Source organism: Eumetopias jubatus, unplaced genomic scaffold, assembly GCF_037043125.1.
Source record: "Eumetopias jubatus isolate StellerSeaLion01/CBP00866 unplaced genomic scaffold, mEumJub1_p1.0 scaffold_4, whole genome shotgun sequence".
Classification (NCBI taxonomy): domain Eukaryota; kingdom Metazoa; phylum Chordata; class Mammalia; order Carnivora; family Otariidae; genus Eumetopias; species Eumetopias jubatus.
Genome location: NW_028274810.1, coordinates 13318284 through 13345554, shown reverse-complemented (window position 1 = coordinate 13345554; position 27271 = coordinate 13318284). Strand labels below are relative to the sequence as shown.

Here is a 27271-nt window from a genome sequence, read left to right as displayed (position 1 = left end):
CTAAATAGTTTTTTTCTGTTAGACTCATTTTCTTGAGTCTGCCTTTTTAAATGGAATTCCATGTCTACAATACTGCTTCTATCTCTACCCCCTTCCTCTGCCTCACCTTCAAGAAATATATGCAAGGCATACAATGAAAAATCTCCCTTTTTTCCATGTCCCCTCATTCCTCAGTTTCCTTCCAAAGGTAGTCTGTGCATTTACAAGTTTCCATGTACATATATGAGTATAGAAGGAAGTTAGCATGTTGGTTAAAGAATGTGAACTCTGGAACCAGGCTGCCTAAGGTTGAATCATGGCAGCTCTTCCTAGATGTGTGGTTTGGGCAAAGTACTAGTTCCTACTTCATAAGCTTTTTGTGAGGATTTCTTACAACAGTGCATGGCATGTGATAAGCTCTCAGTAAATGTATGCTATTGTTATTGTTGTGTTGTTTTATAACAGAGCATGATACATTGAAAAGAGAATGGCATTTAAAAACATCCTCTTAATCTTCCCTCTCGTGCTTTCTATCTCTCATTCTCTCTCTCTCTGAAATAAATAAATAAAATCTTTAAAAAATAAAATAAAATAAAAACAGCCTCTTAGTTATTTTGTGCCTGAGTCATTTAACCCAGGTTAAACCTTGTGTGGTTTCTTCATTTTCATAATTAGGATAATGATGTACAGTTTTGATTTTGATGAACTGAACAATAAAAGGAAAGAGCTTTGCAAATAATAAAATGCTATATGAAGTTTAGTTGCTGTTGGTCACATCATTTTGTTTTCTCTTCCAGGAAAGGTCACAATATTTCAGCTGATCATAAGAAGTGAAATGGTCTTTAAAGGATAAAGATATCACAAATTTAATGACAGTTCTGCTGTTTTGCTTTACTAATTCTAAATTCATACTTTTTCCTTAGCTGTGGCTTGCTTTCATATTAGTCTTACATTTTTAAATTATGATTATATAGTTTATGTGTCAGTGCCATTAAGGGAATAATGTTAAATACCTCTATTTGTGCAAATGTATCAATATTTCAGAATTGATATAATTAGCAATACTTAGCATAAATTAGTAAACCTAATTTGGTAAGCCTTATCTTTTAAGGAAAAAAATTTTTGTCAACCTAGAAAATATTAGTCACTGCCTGTAACATTTTTTCATGGTTTACAAATGTGTTATTTGCCTGTGATGATAACAGTTGCTGAAGAATATTCATTTTACTAAGTATGTGGTGATACATGTAAAAAGAGGTTCCCTTTGATGCATCTTTTGATGTTTATGCTGTTGTTAAAACAAGAGAGGCATTCACCTTTTTTTTTTTTTTTGATAACTCCTGGATTGCACAGTGCATATCAGTACCCAAAGACAAACAGAATGGCATATTTTTGAGTACTCTGATATTCTCCCTTTCTTAATGAGAGGCATTTCCAGTATCCAATGTTTAGGAGGAAAAATGTAGTCAAGTTAGTAGGTGGTAGAGCAGAATTCTAGCCAGGCAATATGGATGCTAAGTTCAGGCTTTAAACATTTCCCTGTATTGCTTATGAGAATGAGATCACAAAAAATTACCAGTAGACAAAGGGAGGGGGGATTTCTAGAAATAATATAAATTAAAAAGAATATAAGCTTAAGCTTCATGGATCACTTTAACAACAGATTAGTCTAGAGAATTGGTGAAGTGGAAGATGATCTGAAAAGTAAATTAACTAAAATAAAGAGGCAGGGATAGGACATGTAAGAGAAGAAAAGAAAAGTAGAAATTTCTAGTTTTCTTTAATTCCTGTCTCTCTCTAAGTAATGGATGTATTAGTTGGATGCTTTGCTGTCCCGCTACAGTTTCCCCTTTGCTGCCTTTCTGATAGTGAAGTTTGACTACATGACAGGGTTTGGGCAGTTGAGATGGAAGTGGAAGTTATGTGTGCGTAGGTTTTAATCTTATAGGTTATGCCTATCAAAGGAAAGAGATATGCCTTTTCCTTCCTGTGGACTGGAATGTGTACATGGTAGTGAACTATTTTTAGGTTGTGGAAGAGGGCAGTACTCCAAGGACAACAGAGCAACAAGATACAAGAACTTAGCTCTCTGACTGCTAAGCTGCCCCCTGGACTGTATCCACTCTGACTGTCATATGAGAGAGGGAAGAAATTTGAATTTTGTTTAAGCCCTCCTAGGGTCTCTTACTACAGTAGCCTAGTCAGTGTCCTAACTACTAGAAGAAGAGCATGAGAAAATCTAACAAATCTAAGCACAATCCAGATATGAAGAAAAATGAAGTAGAATATTTGAAGAGATTATGATTGAGAATTTCTAAAACTACAAAAAGACCCAAATTTAAGAAGTCAAATAAAGGATAAATAAAAATATAATTTGCATACAATGAGCGATCTTAAAAATAGCCAGAGGGAGAAGATAGATTATTTTTAAAAGATCTGCAATTTATTGAAAGGAAAATTGAAACCAAAAGACATGAGGATAATAACTACAGTGGGCTGCAAGTAAATAACCCTTAAGGCAAAAATTTCTTTAAGAGTATAGGTAATACAAAGTTTTCAGATAAATAAAAATTGAGAGATTTTACTACCAATAGAACATCTCTAAGACAACTTCAAAAAGACATACTCTAAGATGTGATCCCTGATGGAGGGTTTGAGATATTAATTAGAAAAGAAGAAAGGCTGAAAATTAAAGAGCCAGGCATCCAAACTAAATTAGAAAAAGAACAGAATAAAAAAGGGGATGAAGAAATAGACATAAAATCAGATATTAAAGAAATAAAAAACAAGCTTATAGTAAAGGATGAACAAAGCCAAAGTTGATTCCTAGAAAACGACAGACCTGGTAAGATCAATCAAAAAAACCCAGAGGATTAAGAATGAAAGAGGAGCTACAACCACAGATGCTATAGGATTTTATAAAAAAAGTATACCTAAGTAACTTTTTGTTTAAGGAATAATTTCAATGGTAGTTTATTGCATGTGTTGTCATAATAGTATATTAAGCTTTTCAAGACCACTTGTCAAATTTGCTTTCCTGAATAAGAGGGTTGGATTAAATATTTTAATCCTTCACTTGAATTTTTGGAGAATTTCAAGGGTGCAGTGAATGGGATGATTGTCTCAGTCAAACTTTACTTAAGTCATACAGTATTAAGATTTTGGTAAAGATTTACTTGGGCATAATTGACGGATGAGTTTCTTTTAAAACAGAATTTGTGTTCCTTTTTAATATATAAAAAAGTGAGGAAGTGTCATTCGGTAGGAAATGCAAGAATATAAGAAACTGTAGAAACCTTGTATTCTTAAAATTGTTTTTTTAAAACGTGTTACTGGGGTGCCTGGGTGGCTCAGTTGGTTAAGCCTCTGACTTATGATTTTGGCTCAGGTCATGATCTCATGGGTCCTGAGGTTGAGCCCCCATGGTGGGCTCCTCTCTCAATGAGGAGTCTGCTTGAGATTCTCTCCCTCTGCTGCACACTCCCCCCACCATCATGTGCTCTCTCTTTCTCTAAAAAAAAAAAAAAAAAATCTTTTTTTAAAGAAAAGAAATATGGAGAACATTCAAAGAAGCTAGAAGTTTGAAGTAGCTGTTGTAAGTTAAAGGGGATACAGTGACTGCTTTTTTTTTTATTTTAAGCTTTTTAGTAATGCCTGCTAATAGTACTAATTAGCACATAATACTTTTAAGAGAGAGTAAGAACTAAAACTTTTGCAGAGAAGACGAGAATGACTATAGAATTTGAAACTTTACCATTTGAAAAAGGAAATAGGATTGCTATTTGAAAAAGAGGATATTAGAGATGGGGGAAAATAACTGTCTTCAAATATTTGAGGGATATGGACTTATGAAGAGGAATTCTCTTTATTCTGTTTAGCATCAGAGGACAGACCCAGTAAATGGCCACTACAAGGAAATAGAATGGTGAACGGTGTAAAGAACATTATAACAATTAGGTTACCCAGAAATGGAATGGACTATTTTATGAAGGTAGAGTTCAAAGGGCTTAGATGACCATATCTAGAGATATTTTTAGACTGAATTTCCAGAAAAGAAACACCTACTATAATTCAGGCATGCTGTTGTTGAATACTGACTTCAGTATGTAAAACAAGAAAAGACAAAACCAGCTATTCATACAACATGTCATAAGATTTGCTACATGGAAGTTAAATGTATTGTTTAACAGGTCTTATATTTGTCATCCTAGACTTCATAAAATAAGGTTTTATCATTTGTGGTTTGTAAACTTAGGATTTAGGAGGACTTCTTTTTATTGTATCAGGACTACTGATCTCTTTTGTCTTATTCCTGTTATCTTTTGTTTACCTTTCTTTCCTGTTGTTTATTTTTCATTTTCTAACTTTTGGTTGAATTGGTCAGGTTTTCTTGCCCATTTTTCCTTTAGTGATTTTTAAATTATATATAATCTAGTTGTATTTTTCATCTGTCTAAATTTATATTTTTTCAATATATAGAGAGATTCAGTATCTTATTTTTTTTTCCCCAAGCAAGAGAAAAACTTCAACATGCCTTAACTTTCCTTCCTAACTCCTCTCTAACCAGTGTGGAGATAATCATGGAGTTTTATTTCCAAGTTTTTGTACATATTTTACAGCAATAATCTTGACTAGCCATAATTTTGACTGCTCTGCTTGCCATGATTTCTTATTCTTAATGCCTTTTTGTTTCTTGAATCGTTTTCCTTTTTTTGTTGGCATACCCATACCTGTAAGTTTTAATATGTATTTTTTATTGTCATTTAGTTCTAATTGCTTACTTTCCATTTTGATTTCTTCTTTGACCAATGTATTATTTAGAACTGTGTTGTTTAGCTTACAGACATTCTGTGATTATGTAGTTATATTTTTGTTGTATTGATTTCTAGTTTGATTGCATTATGGTTAGAATACTCTGTGATTTCAGTTCTTTGAAATTAGTTGAGCCCAGCATGTCCTTACTAGTAAGTGATCCAGGCACACCTCGCTGGCTCAGACTGTAGAATGTGTGACTCTTGATCTCAGGGTTATAAATTCAAGCCACACATTGGGTGTGGAGATTACTTAAAAATAAAATCTTAGGAAAATTAAAAATAAAAAGTATGGGGAGCCTGGGTGGCTCAGTTGGTTAAGCATCTGACTCTTGGTTTCAGCTCAGATCATGATCTCAGGGTCTTGGGATTGAGCCCTCCTTCTAGCTCAGCAGGGAGTCTGCTTGAGGATTCTCTCCCTCTCCTTCTGCCCCTCCTGCTGCTCACATGTGTGCACTCTCTATCTCTCTCTAAAAAAAATAAGTCTTAAAAAATTAAAAAATAATAAATGATCCATGTACACTTGAAAAAAAATGTGTCATTTGCAGTTGTTAGGTATGGTGTTCTATATATATATATATATATATAATATATATATGTATATATGACTATTGAGTTAAGTTGATTCATTATTTGGTCAAATCTTTGTTACTGATTTTATCTTCCTCTTCTGTCAGTTCCTGAGAATCATGTTAAAATCTAATCATGGCTGTGTATTTCTCTAGTTTTCCCTTTAGTTGTGTCAACTTTTACACTATGTATTTTGCCTTGTGTTTTAATTTTCTTTCCTATTGAATATTTATTAATGTAATTACTGATGTATTTGCATTGTTTGACATCTTTCCATTTCAGTTTGTCCGTCTGTTCTTTGTTCCTTTATATTTTCTTTTCTTCCTGCTATATTTAGTTATTAAACCATTCCAAACTGTAGTGGCTTAAAGCAGTAACCATGTATTCTCACCCATTAGTTTTTTAGAGTATGGAAATAGGGAGTGGTTCAGCTGGGTGGATCTGGCCTAAGGTTTTTCAAGGTGTTGCAGTCAAGATGGTGGCTGTCTGGGATCATCTTAAAATCTTCTTTATTCACAGATCTGTGGGTACTGAAACTTTGAGGGCTCCTCACGCAACTCTCTCTGTCCCGACGGTCTCTAAAGTGGTGGCTTCAGGGCATCCTGACAGCTCTGGGCCCGATGGCATGGCTCCCAAAAGAGAGATCCAGGAGGAGGCTCTGGCCACCCTTTCTAGCATCAGAAGTCAGACAGTATCACTTCTGCTGTATTTTATTTAATAAACCTGCCCCTGATGTCATGAGCACTGGGTGTTATATGCAACTGATGAATCACTGAACTCTTCCTCTGAAACTAATAATACAGTATATGTTAATTAATTGAATTTAAAATTTAAAAAATAAACCTGCCCATATTCAGAGGGAGGGGAATATATTTTTCCTCTCTAGAAGCTTTTTGGGATTTTGTCTTCACTTTTAGTGGTTTGAAATTTCAACTCCTGTATGTTCAGTTGTGAATATCTTGTTGTTATTTATTATGTTTGGCATTCATTGAGCACTTTAAATCTGAAGATGCCTAATTTTCTTAGTTTAGCTCGGGAAGTGTCTTTCTATTATTTCTTCAATTCTTCTGTTTCTAGACGTCCTGTCAGAGAGCTGGTGGAACTTTGAGATTTAGCCTTCTTACCTCTTTCTCGCATATATTCCATCTCTCTATCCTTTTGTTCTGCACTCTTTGGGTAGGTTCAGTATATTGCTTCACTGACTTGCTTTTCAGCTATATCCATTTTTCACTTCAGCTCATCTACTGAGTTCTTTTCTGATGGTCATATATTTTATTTCCTAAATCTCTGGTGTAACTTTTGCATAGACTTGATAACTTTCTGAGTTTCTTTAGGGATATTTATTTTACAGTGCTTTTTAGGTCCTCTTAACTGTTTTCTTTGGTTTTTGTTCTTCTCTTTGTTGAATTCATTGCCTCTGTCAAATTGTTTTCCTCGAATCTGTGATTGTCTCCTCTTCTTGAGAATCCCTGTTGGCCTCTTCTATTTATAAGAGCTTATCTCCTTTCATTATGGGAAGGGGTAGGAATGTTGTTGGGCTGAATGTGCCTGGTTTTAGACTGTGAAGACTAATTTATATACTTCATTTACAAATACGTGATGTCTGATCACTTTATATATATCCTACCCCCAAAGTGCTAATCTTGAGAAGAACAAGAAGAGAAAGTATCAAGGAAGAGATTCTTGCAATGAGATAATAATGTGATTTCATGTTACCAAAAAAGTTGAATTTCCATTATGATGTAATGTGAAGAACATTGTTCTTTATTTTAGGAGATTAAATCTTACCATGATTTCCATATTTACTTAACCATCACCCCCAGCATGTGTAGTCAGTTGTCAGTTTTAAAATATTCATGGCTTCTGGGGCGCCTGGATGGCTTAGTTGGTTGAGCTTCTGACTTTTGGTTTCAGCTCAGGTTGTGATCTTGGGGTCATGAGATAGAGCTCCGTTGGGCTCCAGGCTCAGCAGGGAGTCTGCTTCCCCTTTCCCTCTGCCTCTCCCCCCTCTCTAAAATGTGTAAATAAATCTTTAAAATAAAATAAAATAAAATATTCATGGCTTCTGTAAATATAATCAACAATATAACTGCTTGTTAAAAAACTACCTTCAGTGTTTCTTAATGTAAAACATTTTTTCTCTGAAATTTCTCATCACAACCAAATTTCCTTAAATGAACTTTGTTTTGTAGGTTCATTTGTGTAGGAGAAACTATTTCATCTTGTAATTAATTAGCTTACCTATTTAAAAACTGAAACAAAATTGGGATTGATTTGTGTTACAAAGACAGTCATGTTATTTTGTGAAATTTAAAGTTTTACTGAAGGAAGAATGAAAAAATTGTATTATAGCTTAGACTATAATGTTAGGAACTCAAGATTGACTTAAAATTTAAACATAGTGTAATGTTTATTCTTGTCCTCCTTATTTGTCAGAGAATCTTAACCAGAGTGAGAAATTTTCTGGTGCTGTGTTGGGAGTGCAGGGCACAAGAGATTTCCATAAAAAGGCATGGGATTTGCTTGGAAGAACATAGTGGTTTTCTAACTTGGCAGTAACGAGTTAGAACTAACCCCTTTCAAAAGAAAATATTAATCCACATTATTCCTTATTGGGTATTTGTGTGTGTTTTCTTATCTGAACTATATTATTTTTGTATTTGCATGTGTGTGTATGTGTATACATTCATGACCCATGGTATTTGTTAGGTGTAAAGAAAATAATTTTCTGTACATATAGTATATATGAAAAGTAACTTTGGGATTTGAATATCTTACTACTTGATTTGAGGAACAGGGGCCAAATATTTTGTTGTTGCAGAATACCCAAAATAATTTGGCCATGTCTGAGTGCTTTTCCCAAATTCTGTTGCCCTAGGAGGCAATTTGGGAAATATAAATGAGCCTTGCTATATTAGGATTCCCTCTTGAAAGATAACACATTTTTGGATTAGAGAGATGATGTATTTACATCTTGTTAAAATGACAGTGGTTCCCAGCTAAGAATCACCAGGGACCTGAGGAGGGTTATAGAAAATTGTAGATCTGCCTGGATATATATATGCTCTTGTGTTTAATAATCAAGGTGTTTGTTTTAATTTCGTTTTCACAGAAATAAGAGAACCAACCTGATACAGATAGAGGTATAGGATGCTCAGTGTCCGGCACAAACCTCTTCCAGCTCATGTTTTCGTCTGGTTTCCTGTACATCTACATTGTAAAATGTGGCCTTTTTTTCAGGGCTTAATTCTTAGCTTTCTTCTATTTTCACCGAATAAATTCTCCTTGGTTGATCTCATCTGCTGTGGTTTTAACTACTAACATTGCTTACAACAACTCCTAAGTCTGTACCCTCTAGCCCTTTGGTTTCTACGGAGCTTCCAGACTTAAGAGTTTTAAATACCACATATTACCTACTTTTCCCCATAGGAATTTCAAACTTAATTTTGGGCAGGAATATTAACTTTCTTTTTAAACCTCCTTTTGGCCACCTAATTTGCCCAAAGTAGATATTTAGGAGTTATCCTTGATTCCTCTACATTCCCATAAATAATAACCTATAACTAGCTATGGAGGCCTGTCGGTTTTACCTTCAGAAAACCACTGTCCCCTCATCAGCCCTGGTGCCACTATGCAGGCCTGTGTCATTTTCCACCCGAGCTATTTCAATAGCTTCCTGACTATTCTCCCTGCCTCTGGTGTCTCCTTCAGTCCATTTTATATACTGTTAGCAGTTGTCTTTCTGGAATATATATCTGACTGTATTACTTTAAAAAAAAAAAAAAACTTTTCTCCCCATTGCTTACTAGATAAATTGTAGACTCTTTTACATAAGTGCCTTTGCAAGCATAACCCAGTCTCCGTACCCTGCTCCATTTTCCATACCTTGCTTTTTTTTTTTTTTTAAAGGTTTTATTTATTTATTTGACCGAGAAAGACACAGCGAGAGAGGGAACGCAAGCAGGGGGAATGGGAGAGAGAGAAGCAGGCTTCCCGCTGAGCAGGGAGCCCGATGTGGGGCTCGATCCCAGGACCCTGGGATCATGACCTGAGCTGAAGGCAGACGCCCAACGACTGAGCCACCCAGGCGCCCCTCCATACCTTGCTTTTAAACAAGTTCTGTTCTGGCCACACCCAGCTGTGGGGTATTCCCTGGATCTTGTGTATTCAGTGATTTAGAGTATTTGCTCAAGCTGTTTCCTCTCCTTAGAATGCCCTTCCCTACTTACCTGGAACATTCCTATTCAGTTTTTTATTTAGTTGTTATGTAACCTCCGTTGAAAAACTAACTGCTCTCTCCTCTGTTTCTCCATCCTTCCCCAACCTTTTAATCTCTGTTCTGTAAAAGCAGAGAAACACACACACACACACAAATGTGTTCACATCATATTGTAGTTACTTATTTTTTCCTCCTCCGTGAGCTCTTTGAGGATGGGAAACATACTTTTCATTTTTGTGTCCCTTGCACCTAATACAGAACTGGTACCTGGGAGATACTTTGTAAATGTTTTTTGATTCAGAACAGCAATCATAACCTGCTGCCATGTCTGTTGCATAGTCTACTATAATTTATCCTTACTATGTTTCTTAGTAAGGGCTGCTGGAACAAATTAGCATAGACTAGGTGGCTTCAACAACAAATTTATTTCTCATAGTTCTAGAGGCTGGGAAGTCCAAGATTAAGCACTGGAAAATCAGGTGTTTGAGGAGGACCTGCTTCCTGACTTACAGGTGGCTGTCTGTTTCTTCACTTGGTGGAGAGTGAGAGAAGCAAGCTCTTGGGACTCTTATTAAGGGCACTAATCCAGTCATCTAATCTTCTTCTAATCCTAATTACTTCCCAAAGGCCCCACCTCTTAATATCATATTGGGGGGCGACACATTCAGTTTATAAAACTATATATATAACGTATTCTGAGAAATTTCCCTTTTTCCCCATTGGATTTTCTTAAATTAATTCTATTGAGCTACAGTTTACATGTAATAAAATGTCCCTGTTTTTTTTCCTTTTAAATTTTTAAAATTTTATTTATTTTTAAATTTTAATTCCAGTATAACATACAGTGCTATATTAGTTTCAGGTGTATAATACAGTGATTCAACAATTCTGTACATTACAGTGCTTATTGTGATAAGTGTACTCTTAATCTCCTTTCCCTATTTCCCCCGTCCTCCCACCCACCTCCCCTCTGGAAACATCAGTTGTCTATATTTAAGAGTCTGGTTTGTTTGTCTTTTTTCCTTTGTTCATTTATTTTGTTTCTTAAATTCCACATATGAGTGAAATCATATGGTATTTCTCTTTCTCTGACTTATTTCACTTAGCATTATACTCTGTAGATCCATTCATGTTGTTGGAAATGGCAAGATTTCATTCTTTTTTATGACTAATATTCCATTGTCTATATATACCACATCTTCTTTATCCATTCACCTATTGATGGACACTTTGATTGCTTCCATAATTTGGCTATTTGTAAATAATGCTGCAATAAACATAAGGGTACACATATCTTTTCGGATTAGTGTTTTCATATTCTTTGGGTAAATACCCGGTAATGGAATTACTGAATCATATGGTAATTCTGTTTTTAATTTTTTGAAGAACCTCCATACCGTTTTCTAAAGTGGCTGCACCAGTCTGCATTCCCATAGACAGTGCATGAGGGTTCCTAAAATGTACTTATTTTAAATATGCAATTCAAAAAGGGGGCACCTCGGAGACTTGGTCAGTTAAGCATCTGCCTCCAGCTCAGGTCATGATCTCACCCTCTTCCTCTGCCCCAGCTGCCGGCCCCCTGCCCCCCTCCCCTGCTTGTGCACGCTCTCTCTCAAATCTTTTTTAAAAAATGTACAATTCAGTAAGATTTGATAAATGGAAATACCTATGTAACCACCACCATTGTCAAAGTACAGATCATTTCCGTCACCCAGAAAAATTCCTTTATGCTCCTTTATAGTCATCACCCCTGCCCCACCACTGGCCTCAAGTAAATTTCTGGCACTATAACTTGGTTTTGTCTTTTCTAGAATTATATGAGTGGAATCATAAAGTAGTCACTCTTTTCTGTATTTTGCTGAGTGTTTTTTGAGATTTATCCATCTTGTTGAATCTGTCAGTAGTTTGTTCTTTTTTATTACTGAGTAGTATTCCATTGATTGGACATACCACAATTTATCCATTCACTTCTTGATGGATACTTGGGTTGTTTCTAGATTTTGGCTATTATGAAAAAGGTAAGAGTTGAAATTTATTTTTTTCCAGCTTGACTTGTTCAAAAGACTGTCTTTTACATACTGAATTACTTTTACCCCTATCTTAAACAATCTATTCCTATGTAACAGATTAACACAAATCTTACTGGGCTTAAAGCAACATTAATCATTTATTGTCAGTATCTGTGGATCAGGGGTTGGGAGTGGCTTGACTGTAAGGTTCTGGCTCATGGTCTCATAAGATTGCAATCCTCTAAATTAAGGCTTGACTAAAACTGCAAGATACACTTCTGAAGGGGGCTCACTCACATGTTTGGTAAAGTGTGCTGTTGGTAGGAGTCCTCAGTTCCTCTCCAGTTGGGCCTCTCTGAAGGGCTGCTGATTAAATGTCCTCATGACATGGTGAGTGGCTTCTCTTAGAGAGAATGATCCCAGAGACCAGGGTATAAGCTGCAGTGCCTTTTAAAGGAGGTCACATATGGTCACTTATTCTATTGGTCACACAACCAATCTTAGGAAGAAACTATACAAGGATATGAAAACTGAGAGTGAACAGTACAGGTTATGAATACCAGGAGGCCAGGATCCTTGGGGGGTTATCTTGAAGGATGGGTATGACAGTCCCTCGATCAAAAATGAACTGAAAATATATATGTGGTTTTATTTCTGGATTTAATTTGGTGCCACTGATCTGTTTGTCTTTATGACAGTAACAGTGTCTTTATTACTGTAGTTTTATATTATGTCTTAAAATCAGGTTAGTGTAACACTTTTTTTTCTTTTTCAGAACTGCTAACTATACTAAGTTACTTGCATTTTCAAAAAAAAATGTTAAAGTTATCTTGTCAATTTTAACAAAAAAGAAACCCGCTGACTGGGATTGCATTCAATCTGTAGACCCAGCTTGGAGAGAATTGACATCTTAACAATAATATGGACATATCTTAATAAAATATGGCACATCTCTCTAATTACTATGTCCTAAATTTCTCCGAGCCATGTTTTGTAGTTTCAATGTATAAGCCTTGCACATATTCTGTTAAATTCATCTTTTAAGTATTTTATTTCTTATTAGATACTATGGTAAATGGTATTTTTTAAATGACATTTTTCAGTTCTTTGAGAATATATACAAATATAATAGTTACTATTTTTTTTGTATCAATCTCTTATCCTGAAATCTTGCTAAATTCACCTGTAAGTCTGGTAGCTCTTTTTGTGCATTATGTACATATGGGATCATGTTATCTGTGAATAAAGACAATTTTACTTCTTTCTTTTGCATAGGCTAGACCCTACTATATCTAGCTTAGAACAATGTTGAATAGAAGTGGAAAGAGCAGACATATTAGTGGGAAGAAAAAGAAAAACTGCATAATACCAATAGATGCAGAAAAAGTATTTGGAAAAAATCCAACATCCATTCCTGAGAATCCATGTAAATGTAAACTCTTAAGACTATAAAAGTGTATAAAGAAGATGTGAAACCAAAAAGTTTGAGTTTGATTAGAGTAACCAAAATGTTAACTTCTTGGAGGAGGTAGGGATTCATAATCTAGGGTCCCCAACACTTGTATAGAAAAAAAAAAAATCTTTATTTTTCCTTAACCTCTAGTATTTGTTTCTATTTTGAGTGCAGGCAACAAACCACAGTAGTGATATTAGCAGCAACTGTTGCTTTGTCACCAACAAATACTACTTTTAACTTTCCTTGTATCTTTAAAGTTTGTTTCTTGAAGACAACATGGTTAGGTCTTGCTTTCTTATCTTGACTTTGAATTGGAATTTTGGAATATTGGAATAGATGATTTACATTTAATGTAATGGTGTGGTTGCCTTTTAATTCTGCTCTCCTGTTTGCTTTATATTTTTCACATCTTTTCTTTGTTCTTTTTTGCTTTTTTGTATTTTTTCTGTTTTTTGGATGAATCAGTTTGTTTTCATTGGCTGCTCTGGGTTTTACAGTATGTATCTTTAACATACGACAGTTTATCTTCAAATAATACTATACTACTACAAATACACTGTAAGAACCTTGAACAATATACTTCCAGTCCCCTTCCTTTTTTTGTGCTATTATTGTGGTATTATTGTACTATTACTTCTGTGTGTGTTGTAAAACCTTGTACTACATTGTTATTTAGTTTTGCTTTAAGTGGTCAAAAAGGTCTTGTAGATTTACTCTCATTCACCATTTTTGGTACTTTTTATTCCTTTTGTAATCTTCATTCCTTTATATAGATCCAAATTTCTGTCTGTTACCGTTTTCTTCTACCCAAAGAACTTCCTTTGCTTTTTTTTAAATGGTACTGGTAAAATTTTTTTCCCCAGCTTTTCCTTCTTCCTTTCCTCTTTCCTTCTTTTGTTTCCTTTCATTTCCTTTTCCTTCCTTCCTTCCTTCCTGAAAAAAAAAAACTATTTCACTTTCATTTTGGAAGGATAGATTCATTGTATTTAGCATTCTAGAGTAGCCATTTTTTTCTTTAAGCATTTTATTTTATTTTTTTAAAGATTTCATTTATTTGAGAGAGAGCACAGGGGGCGGGGGTGAGCAGAGGGAAAGGGAGAAGCAGACTCCACACTGAGCACGGAGCCTGACACAGGGCTCGATCTTAGGACCCTGAGATCATGACCTGAGCAGAAACCAGGAGTCTGATGCTTAACCGACTGAGCTACCCAGGCACCCCTTCTTGAAGCATTTTATTTTTATTTTATTTTTTTTAAACTTTTTTTTTTTTTTTATTCGTGAGAGACAGAGAGAGAGACAGAGAGGCAGAGAGAGAAGCAGGCTCCCAAGGAGCAGGGAGCCCAATGCAGGACTCGATCCCAGGACCCTGGGACCATGACCTGAGCCGAAGGCAGACACTTAACCATCTGAGCCACCCAGGCGCCCTTCTTGAAGCATTTTAAAGATATTCCTTTTTCTTCTGTCTTGCATATCTTCTCAAGAAGTCAATGAATCTTCTGGCATTTCAAGTGAATTGCCTGTTTTTCAACAAGGGGAACTTTCCTGACCAAAACTCCCAATATTTCTCAGCACCCTGGAATTGTTCAGCTTATAGATCCCTATTTATTCTTTGCCTTTACCTCATGGAGTTTCATCCTGCATGCTCTGCTTAATGTTTGGTCAGAGACTCAAGTGAAGGCCTGTGCAGATTTCTGGAATTTTCTGTGCTTAACTCCCTCTTCTCTGATACACATTCTGGTCTCTGCTTGAGTTCTTCCTCTGTGTACCACAGTCTGAAAAGTGCCTCCAAGCAGAAAGCCAAGGCAGGTGTAGGCCTCACTTCATTTTGTCACGTCACTCAGAGATCGTAATCCTATACTGCTTATTGTCACATGTCTGAAAACAGTTGTTTCACGTATTTTATCTGGCTTTGGTTTTTACTGTGGGATAGAAAGTCCATTCGTACTTATTCCATCATGGCCATTAGAAATTCTTTCCTGCCTTTTTACCTCTTAAGATAACTGGAGATAAAAAAAAAAAATAAAGTTTATATTTCTTTTTTTTTTATTCTTTCTAGCAATTTGGGCCTTATGGAGTATATTGCTAATACCTATGTATAGAGTTTTAACAATTTCATTAATACTATCCCTTTCGTATCCTAATAATTTTCAAGGTAACATTTTACATGGTTCAGCTATGATAGAATAATGATCAAAATAGTATATAATTACCATGATATTTTAAGCAAATAAAATAGCATATACTTTAATGCTAATGAGTGAATTTTTCAAAAAAGTGTGTTAGTCGTTTAAACAATAGCTTTATAAAGAATTAGGTTCGTGATTGTAGTTACAAGACAACTACTAGTTTTAATCACCTTATTTTCTGGTCAGTCACTTACAAGTAACAGTTACTTACAAGTAACATGAATAGGCTCTAATGGTGATTGATGCCTAGTCAAAGATGATCTTTAATGAATTAAAGTGCCTGGCAGTAGTCCTATAAACTTAGCTTAGAATCTGCACACATCTACTGTGTGCCTGTCTTCCTCTTAATAGTCTTAAAGGAAAAAGCAAACAAAAAACAAAATACCATATATTTCATGTAACAGTTGCACATTCTTGGCTATTCTTAGCATGTTTATTAATCTTTAGGTTTTTGTTTTTTTCCCCAGATTGTCAGTATTTAAACAGACCACATCATGCGTGAGTACAAGCTAGTGGTCCTTGGTTCAGGAGGCGTGGGGAAGTCTGCTCTGGTAAGTTAGCCACCTAACTAACTTAATTAGTATAGTACAAGAAGAACATTGATATTTGCTTGCCTTAGACATTTAGTCATCAGTGAGAAAAGGTGGCAGTATTTTTTATATGCTTAGTGTCTGGCCTACAGGGGACAGAGATTCATTCAGTAACCACACACGTGTACCGTGTGTACAATGGTGGCTCATTCATTCTTTCACTTAGCAAAATAGTTACTGGGTGCCTACCATGTTCTAAGCACTCTGTGATTGTGATTCAAAGAGGAATAAGATTGTTCTCATTTTTTAAGGAACTTACATTCCAGGTGAGGAGGACTGATTATTTCAGATACTAGTGGATAAGTCCTACCCTGCTCCCACCCCAGACTTAAGTGAAATGAAGTTAGTTTTTGTTTATTTAGTAAATATTTATTGAGCTTCTACACTGTCAACTCTAGGGTTACAGCAGTGAACAAAAACAGTCATAGTCCCTCAGAGCTTACCATATAGTGAAGGAGATACAATAATTATACAAAGTTAAATGAAGAACTACCTCATTATAATTGTGAGAGAGATACTTTGAAAGAAAAGTACAGACTGTTAAGAGAGACCCTTATGACAAATGAACCTCAATTAGCATTCGAACAACTGAGAACAGGTCACAATTGCCAAGGCAGGAGTGAACTGGAAGGAAAGTAGAAGGAATGAAGTGAGAGGCAGGGACCACGTCATGACTTGAAGACCATATAACAACTTGAAACTTACTCCTAATGACAGTGAGAAGCCATTGAAAGTGTTTTTTTGGGGGGTGGGAGGGGTGTTGACAGAATTGGATATATGTTTTAAACAGAATACCTTGTTCTGTGTGGAGTAATTTAGAAGAGAAGCCGAGTGGACATGGGAGACCAGTTGGGAGTTAACGCTGAACCTGATTGTTTGTGGAACCTTATACTGGGGCTGTGCCAGCGAAGAAGAGAAAAGTAGATGTTTTGAGAATTAAATAACTTGGTGCTGGAGTGATGTGAGGACTAGGAGAGAAGGAGCTGTTGAGGATGATTCCCAAATTTCTAGTTGTTGAGCTACTAATTTTATGGATGGATCATTTAAGTAAAAGGGAAACACTGGAGAATGAGTAGATCTGAGAGTAAAAATCAAGAGTCATGTCAAATTTGGTTATGTGAGATGTTAAAGTAAATACATCAAATAAGTAATTGGATCCTCAAGATAATAAGCTTGAGAGACTTGTGATATGATTTGGGGCGCCATGAATATATCAGCGGTATTTAATTTCATGAGAATTATGTTACTTTTAAATTAGTACCTGTAAATTAGTACCTCTGTGGTGAATGAGAATATCTGTCATTTTAGATGCATATATTCGGGGTACCTGGCTGGCTCAGTCAGAAGAGCATGCGACTCTTGATCTTGGGATCGTGAGTTGAGTCCCACATTGGGTATAAAGATTACTAAAAAAAAAAAAAAACTTTAAAAATAAATATAAATGCATATAACTTTCAATTCAGCAAGTCTCTTGAAATTTCACATATAAGTTCATATATACAAAATAACATGGTCAAGGATATCAATTGCAACATTCCATACAGTGGTAAGAGTTTGGAAACAACCTAAATGTCTACCAGTAAGGGCTGGTTAAAAGTAAGTTTTTCAGTATACATTTTGAGTAGAATAATATATAACTATTAAAAAGAATGTAACAGCTCTGTATATACTGATATATAGTGATATCTAAGATGTATTATTTAGGGGGAAAAAAGGTACCAAACAGTGTAGACTATCATTTGATAAGAAAAAAAAGGAGGCTAAGGGGGAAGATAGTATAAAATGTAGAGACTATCTCTGCAAGGTTAAATAAACTACAGATAACATACTGGTTACTTGGGGGTGGAATTGGATAATTGGGAACAAAGGTGATAGGTAGAGTTGGTTACCACTGCATACTCTTTTTTGTCTTTTGTATTTTGTCCTATGTCCATGGGATTACCTTTTCAAAAATAAATAAAATAATTGAAAATGAAAATCCATAGGAATAAGTGAGATTGTCTAGGAAGAGACTAGAGAAAGAAGAATTCAGGACTGAGCTCTGAGTACCTCTCAACCTTTAAAGAGTAGGTAGGATTGAAGAATCCAGCATAGAAGAGTATATCTTATACTTGAATGTAAGGAAAGCCGCTTTACTTGAAGTCAAGTAAAGGAGAGGTAAGAGATGATACAGAAACATGGAGGTAGCTGGACTTGGTAAAGGCAAGCTTCGGTAAGGTGATAGTGCCATAACCATGCTGGGGTGGGTTAAAGAGTAAATGAGTGCTGAAGAAACAGAACCATGATTGTAGACAGGTGAAGTTTGATTATGAGAGGGAACAGAGAGGGGAGGTGAAGCTGGAGGAGTTGTGGAGTTAAGGGAAATTTTTATTTCTGGGTGGGAGAGGGTAGAGCAAACGGTTTGTGTGCTGGAGGCAGTAATCCCATGGAAAGGACAATGATGACATAGGAGAGGAAGGGAATAATTGTTACAGGGGTCAAAAGTTCAAGAAATAACAGAAGTAAAATTAATGAATCATTGAAGTAGTAATTAGTTTATTGTGCACACACCAAAAAGACAGTTTGCAAACCGGGAACCTTCAAAACCAGAACAAGGAATGAGGCTCAGGGGTGTATTGTTATAAAGCAGCTTATAGAGTGAGAAAGCAGTGACTTTATTCTTCAGTGACTGGTTATAGTGTTAGAATTTTCTTTAAACGATAGAGAATTGATTAGTGGTTACCTCAAATCAACCTTGGGAAACTGTAAGTTTTGCTTTTGATTTCCAGAGGCATAAGCAAGAAATGACCACCAGGTCAATTTAGCTTTGCTAAATAAACTAAATTAAGCTTTGTTTACATGACTAAACTGGTTTTATCTGCTCAGGGAATTTTCAGGCTGGTCTCTGTTTTAGATTTTAACACAGAAAGGACAGTAGGTAAGGAAGGAAGAGGAGGCTCCAGCAGGAAAACTGAAGGTGTAAAAGTCGGTATGAATGAGTAAGATGTCCCTGAGAACTGAGGAGATGAGATTCAGAGAAATAATGAAAGCTTGCTTTAGGAAGAAGGAAGTGAAAAATGGGAGATTGTTTTTCATTTTTGCAAGTCTCTAACAACCGCTTAGAGAAAGCACTTGGGTTCTCATACCTGCTTCTGCGTCTAGTATCTAGCTGTAGCATGTTATATACCCTTTGGAAAACCCTGTACATTTATGAGAGAAAGCAAGTATGTCATGCTATTATGAGGACAATAGGTTTTTTCCTAAACATCTGCTCTGGACCACATTTTGAGAACCTCTGTTCTAGTATAAAGCATATTAGGAAGTTTTCCATGTTTGACTTCTATGTAGTGCTAAGAAGATGAGGTGATTAAATCCTTGATAAAAATAATGATTAAAGTTTTTGGTGTAATTATATCCTGAGTCTCCTTTGAAGAACAGGAGCTTAGAGGAAGAAAGGTGAAGTTTACTATATTCCAGCTAATGTGTTTAGCTCAAGCTTAAAATCGTGCATAATTTAAGTGTAGGTGACCTCGGGCCACATTCTTACCCTTCCTTGCTTTTAGGTGACAGTGTGCCAGACCTTGTTTCAAAGCTGTCCAGGCAATATTTCACAACCATCTTCCATACTTCTTTTTATTTACCAAATGATAAACTACCTAGTTTCAAGTCTGTATTTATAGAAATCTTAGAGAAAGAAGTACATAACCTGAAAAAGATGAGTAGGCATGAGTTTCCAATGAAAAAAGTAAGGCTTTGGAATCAGAAAGGTTATATATTTGAATATATATATATTTGAATATATATATATATTTGAATCTCAGCTGGCAAATGGGAAAAATAACTACTTCTAGGGAGAACATGAAACTTGAATGTGACTGTAAATTTAGTAAATTCGGGACTTTCTAATTTCCTTTTCTCTTTGCCCCCACAATTAGACTGTTTAAAGATTTTCAAAGATTTAGAACCTTTTGTTTATTCCTTTAAGAGCATGAAATAAAAGTTCCTATAGATGCGTAAAGAGGTATTTGGAGTTTCAATACTGATAAATTTTCATTTTTTCATTCATTTGGATCTGTGTCCTTATTTGTGTCTTCATTGTATTTTGAAACTTAAAAAAATATAGTAATTATTTCACAGGGGGAGTTGGCTGCAGCATTGTTGACAGCTTTTTAACATGACCGCCTCCTTTCTCAATGTGCTCTCTTAGTTGTGGGTGTATCCCTGTATTGAAAAATAACGAGACCGTACGTCTGCATGTTTACCCAAAATTTTCACATAATTTCATTTAGTCTTTATCACTTCTGAGGGTGTAAGTAGCATTCTAGAAGAGTTGATTTTTCTCTGAAGTTCTTAACTTTTCTCTGCTTTTTTTTTTTCTAGACAGTTCAGTTTGTTCAGGGAATTTTTGTTGAAAAATATGACCCAACGATAGAAGATTCGTACAGAAAGGTAAAATGTGAAACTTGTGTACACATGCTCACCAGTAGTTCCTTAGGACTTTAAAACTTGACCCATAGAATTGCTCTTTAAAAATACATTTTGAGACGTGATACAAATGTTTCATACCTGTTTTTACAAATTTCACGAGGACAGACTATTTCTCATTAAGTACTACTTAGCTACAGAGAGCCCTGTACTCTGTGACTGATTAGTAGTCTGTTCTTTAGTGTACACATTTTCCTGGCAGAGGGTTTTTTTTTTAATTTAGAAAAATTGCATATAAATAGGTACATTTTTGACAACTCTTTTTGTGAAGTAAAATTAAGATCGCTTTTATTCTCAAAGTTATCCTGTGACCAAAAGTTTTTATTTTTGTTTAGTTTTAGAATAACTTTAAGGGATTTCATCTTTAGACTGTAAGAAATTAGATACTGGATTCTGTATGATACTATAATGGTAGATACATGTCATTACACATTTTCCCAACCCATAGAGTGTACACCACCAAGAGTAAACCCGTAATGTACACTGCGGACTTTGCATGATAATGATGTCTCTACGTAGGTTCATCAGGTGTAACAAATGTGCCACTCCAGTGTGGAAGGCTGATGGTAGGAGAGGCTAGTGGGAAGCAGGAGAAGGGTATACGGAAACATTGTACTTTCTGCTCAATTTTATTGCGACCCTAATGCTAAAGTTCTGAAACATAAAGATTATTCAAAAGAAAAAATTTCAGTAGTTTTGACAAAATACTATTTTATTTCATTATAAGACTAACATTATGAGGAATTTTCATGATTTTATTTCCCAAGTACATTAAGAGGGGAGGAAGAGGATTAAACCTACCTTTCAACAAATAGGAAAGAATTACTTTGTTAAATGTTGTAGAATTTACCTTTAATAGTGTTACAAGTTTTGTTAAATTATGTAAGCTCATCCAGCCATACTGGCAGAGCAGTTTCGTTATCTGCAAATTGGAAATAAAGTTGTGTTCCAGGTACATTGAGAAACTACAGACCTAATTCATTATTCCCTGAGCATGCCCACTTACTGATTGTGCAGATTACTACAGCAGTCCTGTAAGTGGTGTGACAGTGAGTTTGTAGGTCCATCAGTGGTGCATCTCAGCAATCCCTGATCTGACGCAGAAGAATTTAAAATAGGCCTTATGTTTAATACACTTATTTTTAGAAGACAGTGTTGCCGTACTATAATTGCTCCCAAACAAGTTGCTGGCTAAAGCTGTAACTACAAACAGATCTGTACCTAGAATGTTGAAGATTGGACTTTTCTTAATCACTTCTTTATTAAAAATTTTCCACACAGTTGATAGTTGATACTTCTTTTAGGGCAACCTTCTCTTACTTTATAAAACACTGGGGAAATACAATTCAGTATATACAATTTCACCTTATGCACATAGCTTTTCCAAAGACATACCTTTTCCTTAAAGCCTTGAGGACTGTATGAGCTCAGTATTACTCATTTTAGCACCTCTGCTTTCCCCTTACCTCTTAAAATTTTCCTATATTAAATTTGGGGCATATTTTAGTAAAATTTTCTTTAAAATCTTGTCTGCATTTTGAGCTATTTAATAATTTTGTGCTTTGTTTCCTTTGAAGATAATACAGATATACATATTTTTATACATTTTTATTTCTGTTAGAACTATACCTGTTTGTTGCAGTTTTTCTTAAATTGGAGACTGTGACCATTACCTTCTAATAATAGCAAAAATCATTGCTCAGTTTATAGTGGTCAGAAAATATCTAAACTCAGCATTAACAGTCCTGGCCTCTGTAGTATTAATAGAACATGCTTGAGATCTCCTGTTCTTTATTATAGTACCAAGTTAAGTCTCAGCTAATATAGCAAACTCCTAGAGAAAAGGCTTTGTAGTTGTTAATAGGTATTTGGAGTGAAGAGGTGGCAGGAAGACAGACTGACATTTTGATTTTGATATTACTCTTTCATTTTTCCTCCCTTCCCCAACAGCAAGTTGAAGTAGATTGCCAACAGTGTATGCTCGAAATCCTGGACACAGCGGGAACGGTAAGGATGTTTTCTCTTTTTCTGATAGATTTTAGTTAGTGAACAGGTTTTGTCATCTGAATAATTCCTCTGAGTAAAATTAATTATTCTAATTAAGAACAAATTATCTAAATGTAGGGCTTCTTAAATTTTCTTATATGCTTCCAACAATCTATGATGTACTTCATGCCCACATACCACTCTTACGTTGTATGTCAAGTTCACCTACAGAATGTGTATGTTGGGTATCTTCTCCCTATATTGAGGTAAGGATTACCCTATTACTGCTTTTTTAAAAAAAGGTATTTTAAATCCAGAATTTTAGTTAAAATGGGTATTTCTCTGGGTTTATGTAAGACTTTGTCTCTTGGCACCATAGTCTTTAATTTTTATCAAAATTGTTTTTGCCCTTTATTAGTATTTTAACATATCAAGGGGCTGTTGACAAAAATCTTTAGGATTATTTTGAGCCTTATTTTTCTCATCTTTAAATGACTACTGTATGATGACATTAGTATATCATAGGGTGCTTGTAATGATCAAATGAGATAATGATTATAAATCACTTGGCATAATGCCTGTTTTATAGTATGAGCTCCAAGTATTTGCTTTTATTTTCATTGCCTTCATTTGTCATCTCCTTTATAATTTTGTTATTAATTTCTGATGATTTCCTGTTATACTGCCATAAATGCACACCTTAAGTGATTTTTCTTTTTTTCTCCGTACATATAGACTTTACTTATTAGGCATTTCTCAGCTTTAGAATGGATGGTATTCTTAAATGTTATAAGTTGTTTAAAATTTAGCACAAATTTACCACATAATTTTATAAATGATGAGAAAGTTTCATGTCATTGAGAAAAGCATATAAGTAGACTGGCACAATTGTAGTGCTAATGATACTATATTTTTCCATTCTTTTGTGGGAAAATGGATCTTGATTCCAGTAGGAAGCTTGGGATCATTAGAACTACATCTTTCTTATATCTGCTGGCTCAAAATATCTCCCTCTTTTGCCAATCCAACCTCCCCTAATTTCCTTAGCCTCTGAATCAGCAGTCATTCCCCTCTGTTCCCAGATACCCCAATAGTTAAAGAGCACTTTTCTACTTTTTTCTTTCATCACCTCCACAAGGGTGAAGGAGTTTTTTGTTCTTCCTCTTGTCCAAATTAAGGAAGTTCTTCCCTACTGTAGAGATCTTTCTTTTGTGCTCTTAAATATCTTGTCATTCTCCCATCCTAGTGCTCAGCGTACAGTGTCATAATTGCCTGTTTAGTTGTCTTTGTCCCCAGTGCCTTGCATAAAGCTTGGAAAGTAGTTGATGCTCATTAATCGTGTCCCAGATCACTCCTTACTCCTTGAAGAGTTTTGCTCACTCTCTTCATCACTGCTTCAGTCAGAATTCTTGGTGATTTTAGAATTCAAATAGAATCTATATGGATATTATAGATGATCCATTTCCTCGGCCTACCAGTTTATTGACCTCCATACTGCTTCAGCCATTCCCACCCATGGTCTTACCTAGACTATCTGATTACCAATAACTGTGATACCACCTTCATCTCATTTTCAAGCATGCTACTCTCTACCTCTTGTTTTTCCATCTCACTTCCTTTTATACCTTCAACTTCACTGGAACCTACAGTCCATTTATCCCACCATCTTTTGATTGTCCTCATATCCTAAACCTCTCTTCACATGGCTTCAAGTCCATGGCCTGTCATTCATGATCAGTCCTCTGCATGTATCCTCAACTCCCTTGGACTTTTCAGCAACCTCCAACTCGGTTGATCACTGTCCTCTGTAAAAATTTTATTCATTTGGCTTCCAGGAATCAACACTTGCTTGGTTTTCTCCCTCTCTCATTGGCTACTCCTAAGTCTCCTTTCCTGATTTGTCTTCATCTCCCCAATCCCTTAATGTTGGAGGGCCTCAGGATTCAGTACTCAGGCGTCTCTTTTCTAACAGCACTTTCTTGGAGGTCATCTTTAGTAGCATCAGAATAATTTAATTAGGATCTATATGTACAAAGGAATTATATACAGTTTTCTAAACCACACAGAAAGCATGATATTGCATGATAAGGTGGTTAAGATCTCCCTTCCTTTTTTTTTTTTTTTAGATTTTTATTTATTTGAGAGAGAATGAGAGATAGAAAGCACGAGAGGGAAGAGGGTCAGAGGGAGAAGCAGACTCCCTGCTGAGCAGGGAGCCCGATGCGGGACTCGATCCCGGGACTCCAGGATCATGACCTGAGCCGAAGGCAGTCGCTTAACCAACTGAGCCACCCAGGCGCATTGTCATTGCTTCTAGTTGTATAAGTAGGGAACAAGAACATTTACCTCAGAGTTTCTAGAAACTGTGTAATAGGTCTTATATTTCCTGTATGATCGCGTGGAAGAAAAAATTGAGTAGCTTACTTGTGATTATTCAGATGTAAATTGTTCCAGTATACATTCAAGAAATCATACTTATAATTGTACATTTTTTATTATAGGAGCAATTTACAGCGATGAGGGATTTGTATATGAAGAATGGCCAAGGGTTTGCACTAGTATATTCTATTACAGCTCAGTCCACGTTTAATGACTTACAGGACCTGAGGGAACAGATTTTACGGGTTAAGGACACAGAAGATGTAAGTATTTTTCTATTTGTTTTAAAGATTGTATTTATTTGAGAGAGAGAAAGAGACGGAGCACGAGCAGAGGGGGAGAGGCAGTGGGAGAGGGAAAAGCAGACGCCCTGCTGAGCAGGGAGTGGAGCTCGATCCCAGGACCCCGAGATCATGACCTGAGCTGAAGGCAGACGCTCAACTGACCGAGCCACCCAGGCGCCCCTGTTTTTCTCACTGTAAGACATACTGCTATCTCTCTGTGGCCAAAAAGTGTTTTTGTTTTTCTGTTAAGAGGATTTGGAGGGTATCTACCACAAACCTAAAGGTGTCTCTGTGATCAAAAAATTTTTACAACTTTCTGAATTTACCTACAAATTAATATGCTAAGATAGAGGGCATGTATGATAAAGTGCTCATTGTGCTGTGTGTTAATAAGTGCAGTAGGGAAGAGAGAGGAGTCAGAGTACTTGGGAGAAGTGGGGCTCGAATTGAGCTTTGAAAGGTGGTAGTTATGTCAGAAACAGTGTTCAAAGAACATGAGTAAGAACCATAATGGTATGTTCCATTTCTAAAATTCTCTTGGTATAGTTTGTACTGAACAGTTTTTTTGCTTTGAGTTATGTTGAAGATTTTAATTAACTGGGCTTTTGTATTTTTTTCATTTTATTTTTGTTGCAGAATTCTTATTTGATGAATAACATCATTGCTGTTGTGCCTTTTTGCAAAGATGAAATGTATATTTTACATGTTTACCTCAGTTTTGAACTACAGAGAGTTCCTTTTCAGTTGTATAAATTGGGATATTAAATTTCATTTGTACCTTTCTTTCTGTTTTTGTGTGTTCTCTCTCATTATTAATGGGAACATATGCATCTGCTCAGGACCTTAACTTTGGGTAATACTGTAGGCGGAAGGGATTTCTACCATATGACTCATGATCAGCGTAACCTAATGAATAGTTCTCTTGCTTCCCATGAGTAATTTATCTAAGAGACTTCTGTTTTCATAGGCAGTTATATACAAATCACTGAATTCTGGTGATGTTAATCTCTTTATCTCATGTCATAACTAAAAAAGATGGACTTGTAGATGTCTAGTATGTTTCATCTAACTTGTGATAATTGCTTATTTTAGGTACAAGATCCACCATGTCCCTTAAATCCTTTCTTGTGTGTAGTGTGCATCACCTCACAAATGACTTTGTTCTGTGGACACCTTTTATCTAAGGATGTTATATAGTTTGTTAGCAACTTGTTTTATTGCAAGTAGGGGCAGCGTTTCTGGTATGGAGAAAAAGGGAAGGCATGGTTGCTTTGTGGCTCTATTTTGTGGGTTGTTGTTAAGCTGTTATTCCTTCTTAACATCTCACCAAAACTGGTCTTCAGATCTAATGTCAAACATAGAAGTAGAACCTGTTACTGTGTTGGTCTTGCCAACTACTTTTGGAATTTGTTGGACCTGTGAGATGAAGCACTTAAACCACAGTTAGGCCCAGTGAGTACATTCTTCTCTGCATTGCAGAAGGTTCCTTTTCGTTCAGATTTTTGTACTTGGAATTCAGCTATTAGTAGTAGTCCACATGAGAATTATGCGATTATATCCTTAAAATAATTTAGCAAATGAACGTAGTAGGGTCTCTTCCATATTTTTTCTGTCGCTTCCCCCTCCGTCTACCTTCTTTCCCGCATTGTGCATACACAAAATTTTTTTAAGCACTTGGTGAAGCTTATAGTCCTAACTAATACATTTCAATTGGTGACAGACAGGTAGTTGCTTACTTAAAGGAGGCTAAGGAACAAATATGCTAGTGCTCATATTACGTTTTTTCCTTCCCACAGGTTCCAATGATTTTGGTTGGCAATAAATGTGACCTGGAAGATGAGAGAGTAGTTGGCAAAGAACAGGGTCAGAATTTAGCAAGACAGTGGTGTAACTGTGCCTTTTTAGAATCTTCTGCAAAGTCAAAGATCAACGTTAATGAGGTAACTACAGCTGCTAGGCAGCACAAACAAGTGCCTTTTTAGATACCTTTAAGTTAATAGCCAAAACCAAATTTTCTGAAGAAAAAATTTTGTTCTTCTAAGTCGTCTTGATTTTCAGTGTACAGAGAACAACACTAAGTAATTCCTAGAAATCATATTCCCTCACTTGCGTAAAATCACTTTGATGGCTGTGATGCAGACACTGATATTTACCTTATAGGCAAAGAGAAAGTTTAAGTTAAACAATGTGTTTCAAGTCCTGCTAAGCTTCTGAATGATATGCCAGAAGGTGGTGTGTGCACATGGTTCTGTCACCCTTGCATTGTAACAGTTACTATGCACATGTGTGTAAAGAGGTTGTAAAGTCAAGTAGGAAAATACAAAAATCAAAGTAGTTA

The 27271-nt window shown here is 35.7% G+C and overlaps 1 protein-coding gene across 4 annotated transcripts in view; it reads left to right on the top strand.

Annotated features, from left to right (window-relative positions):
- The window catches only part of RAP1A (RAP1A, member of RAS oncogene family), a 77992-nt gene that overhangs the window by 38452 nt on the left and 12269 nt on the right, over positions 1-27271 (top strand). For 2 of the 4 annotated variants that reach the window (XM_088022327.1, XM_028101944.2), the window contains exons 2-6: positions 15698-15781; positions 20180-20248; positions 22235-22291; positions 24772-24912; positions 26730-26873. In XM_088022327.1, the coding sequence (XP_087878453.1) occupies positions 15725-15781; positions 20180-20248; positions 22235-22291; positions 24772-24912; positions 26730-26873 (468 nt within the window). In that variant the 5' untranslated portion in view covers positions 15698-15724. The remainder of the gene's footprint in view (positions 1-15697; positions 15782-20179; positions 20249-22234; positions 22292-24771; positions 24913-26729; positions 26874-27271) is intronic. The other 2 variants (XM_088022328.1, XM_088022329.1) reach the window with 2 other exon arrangements.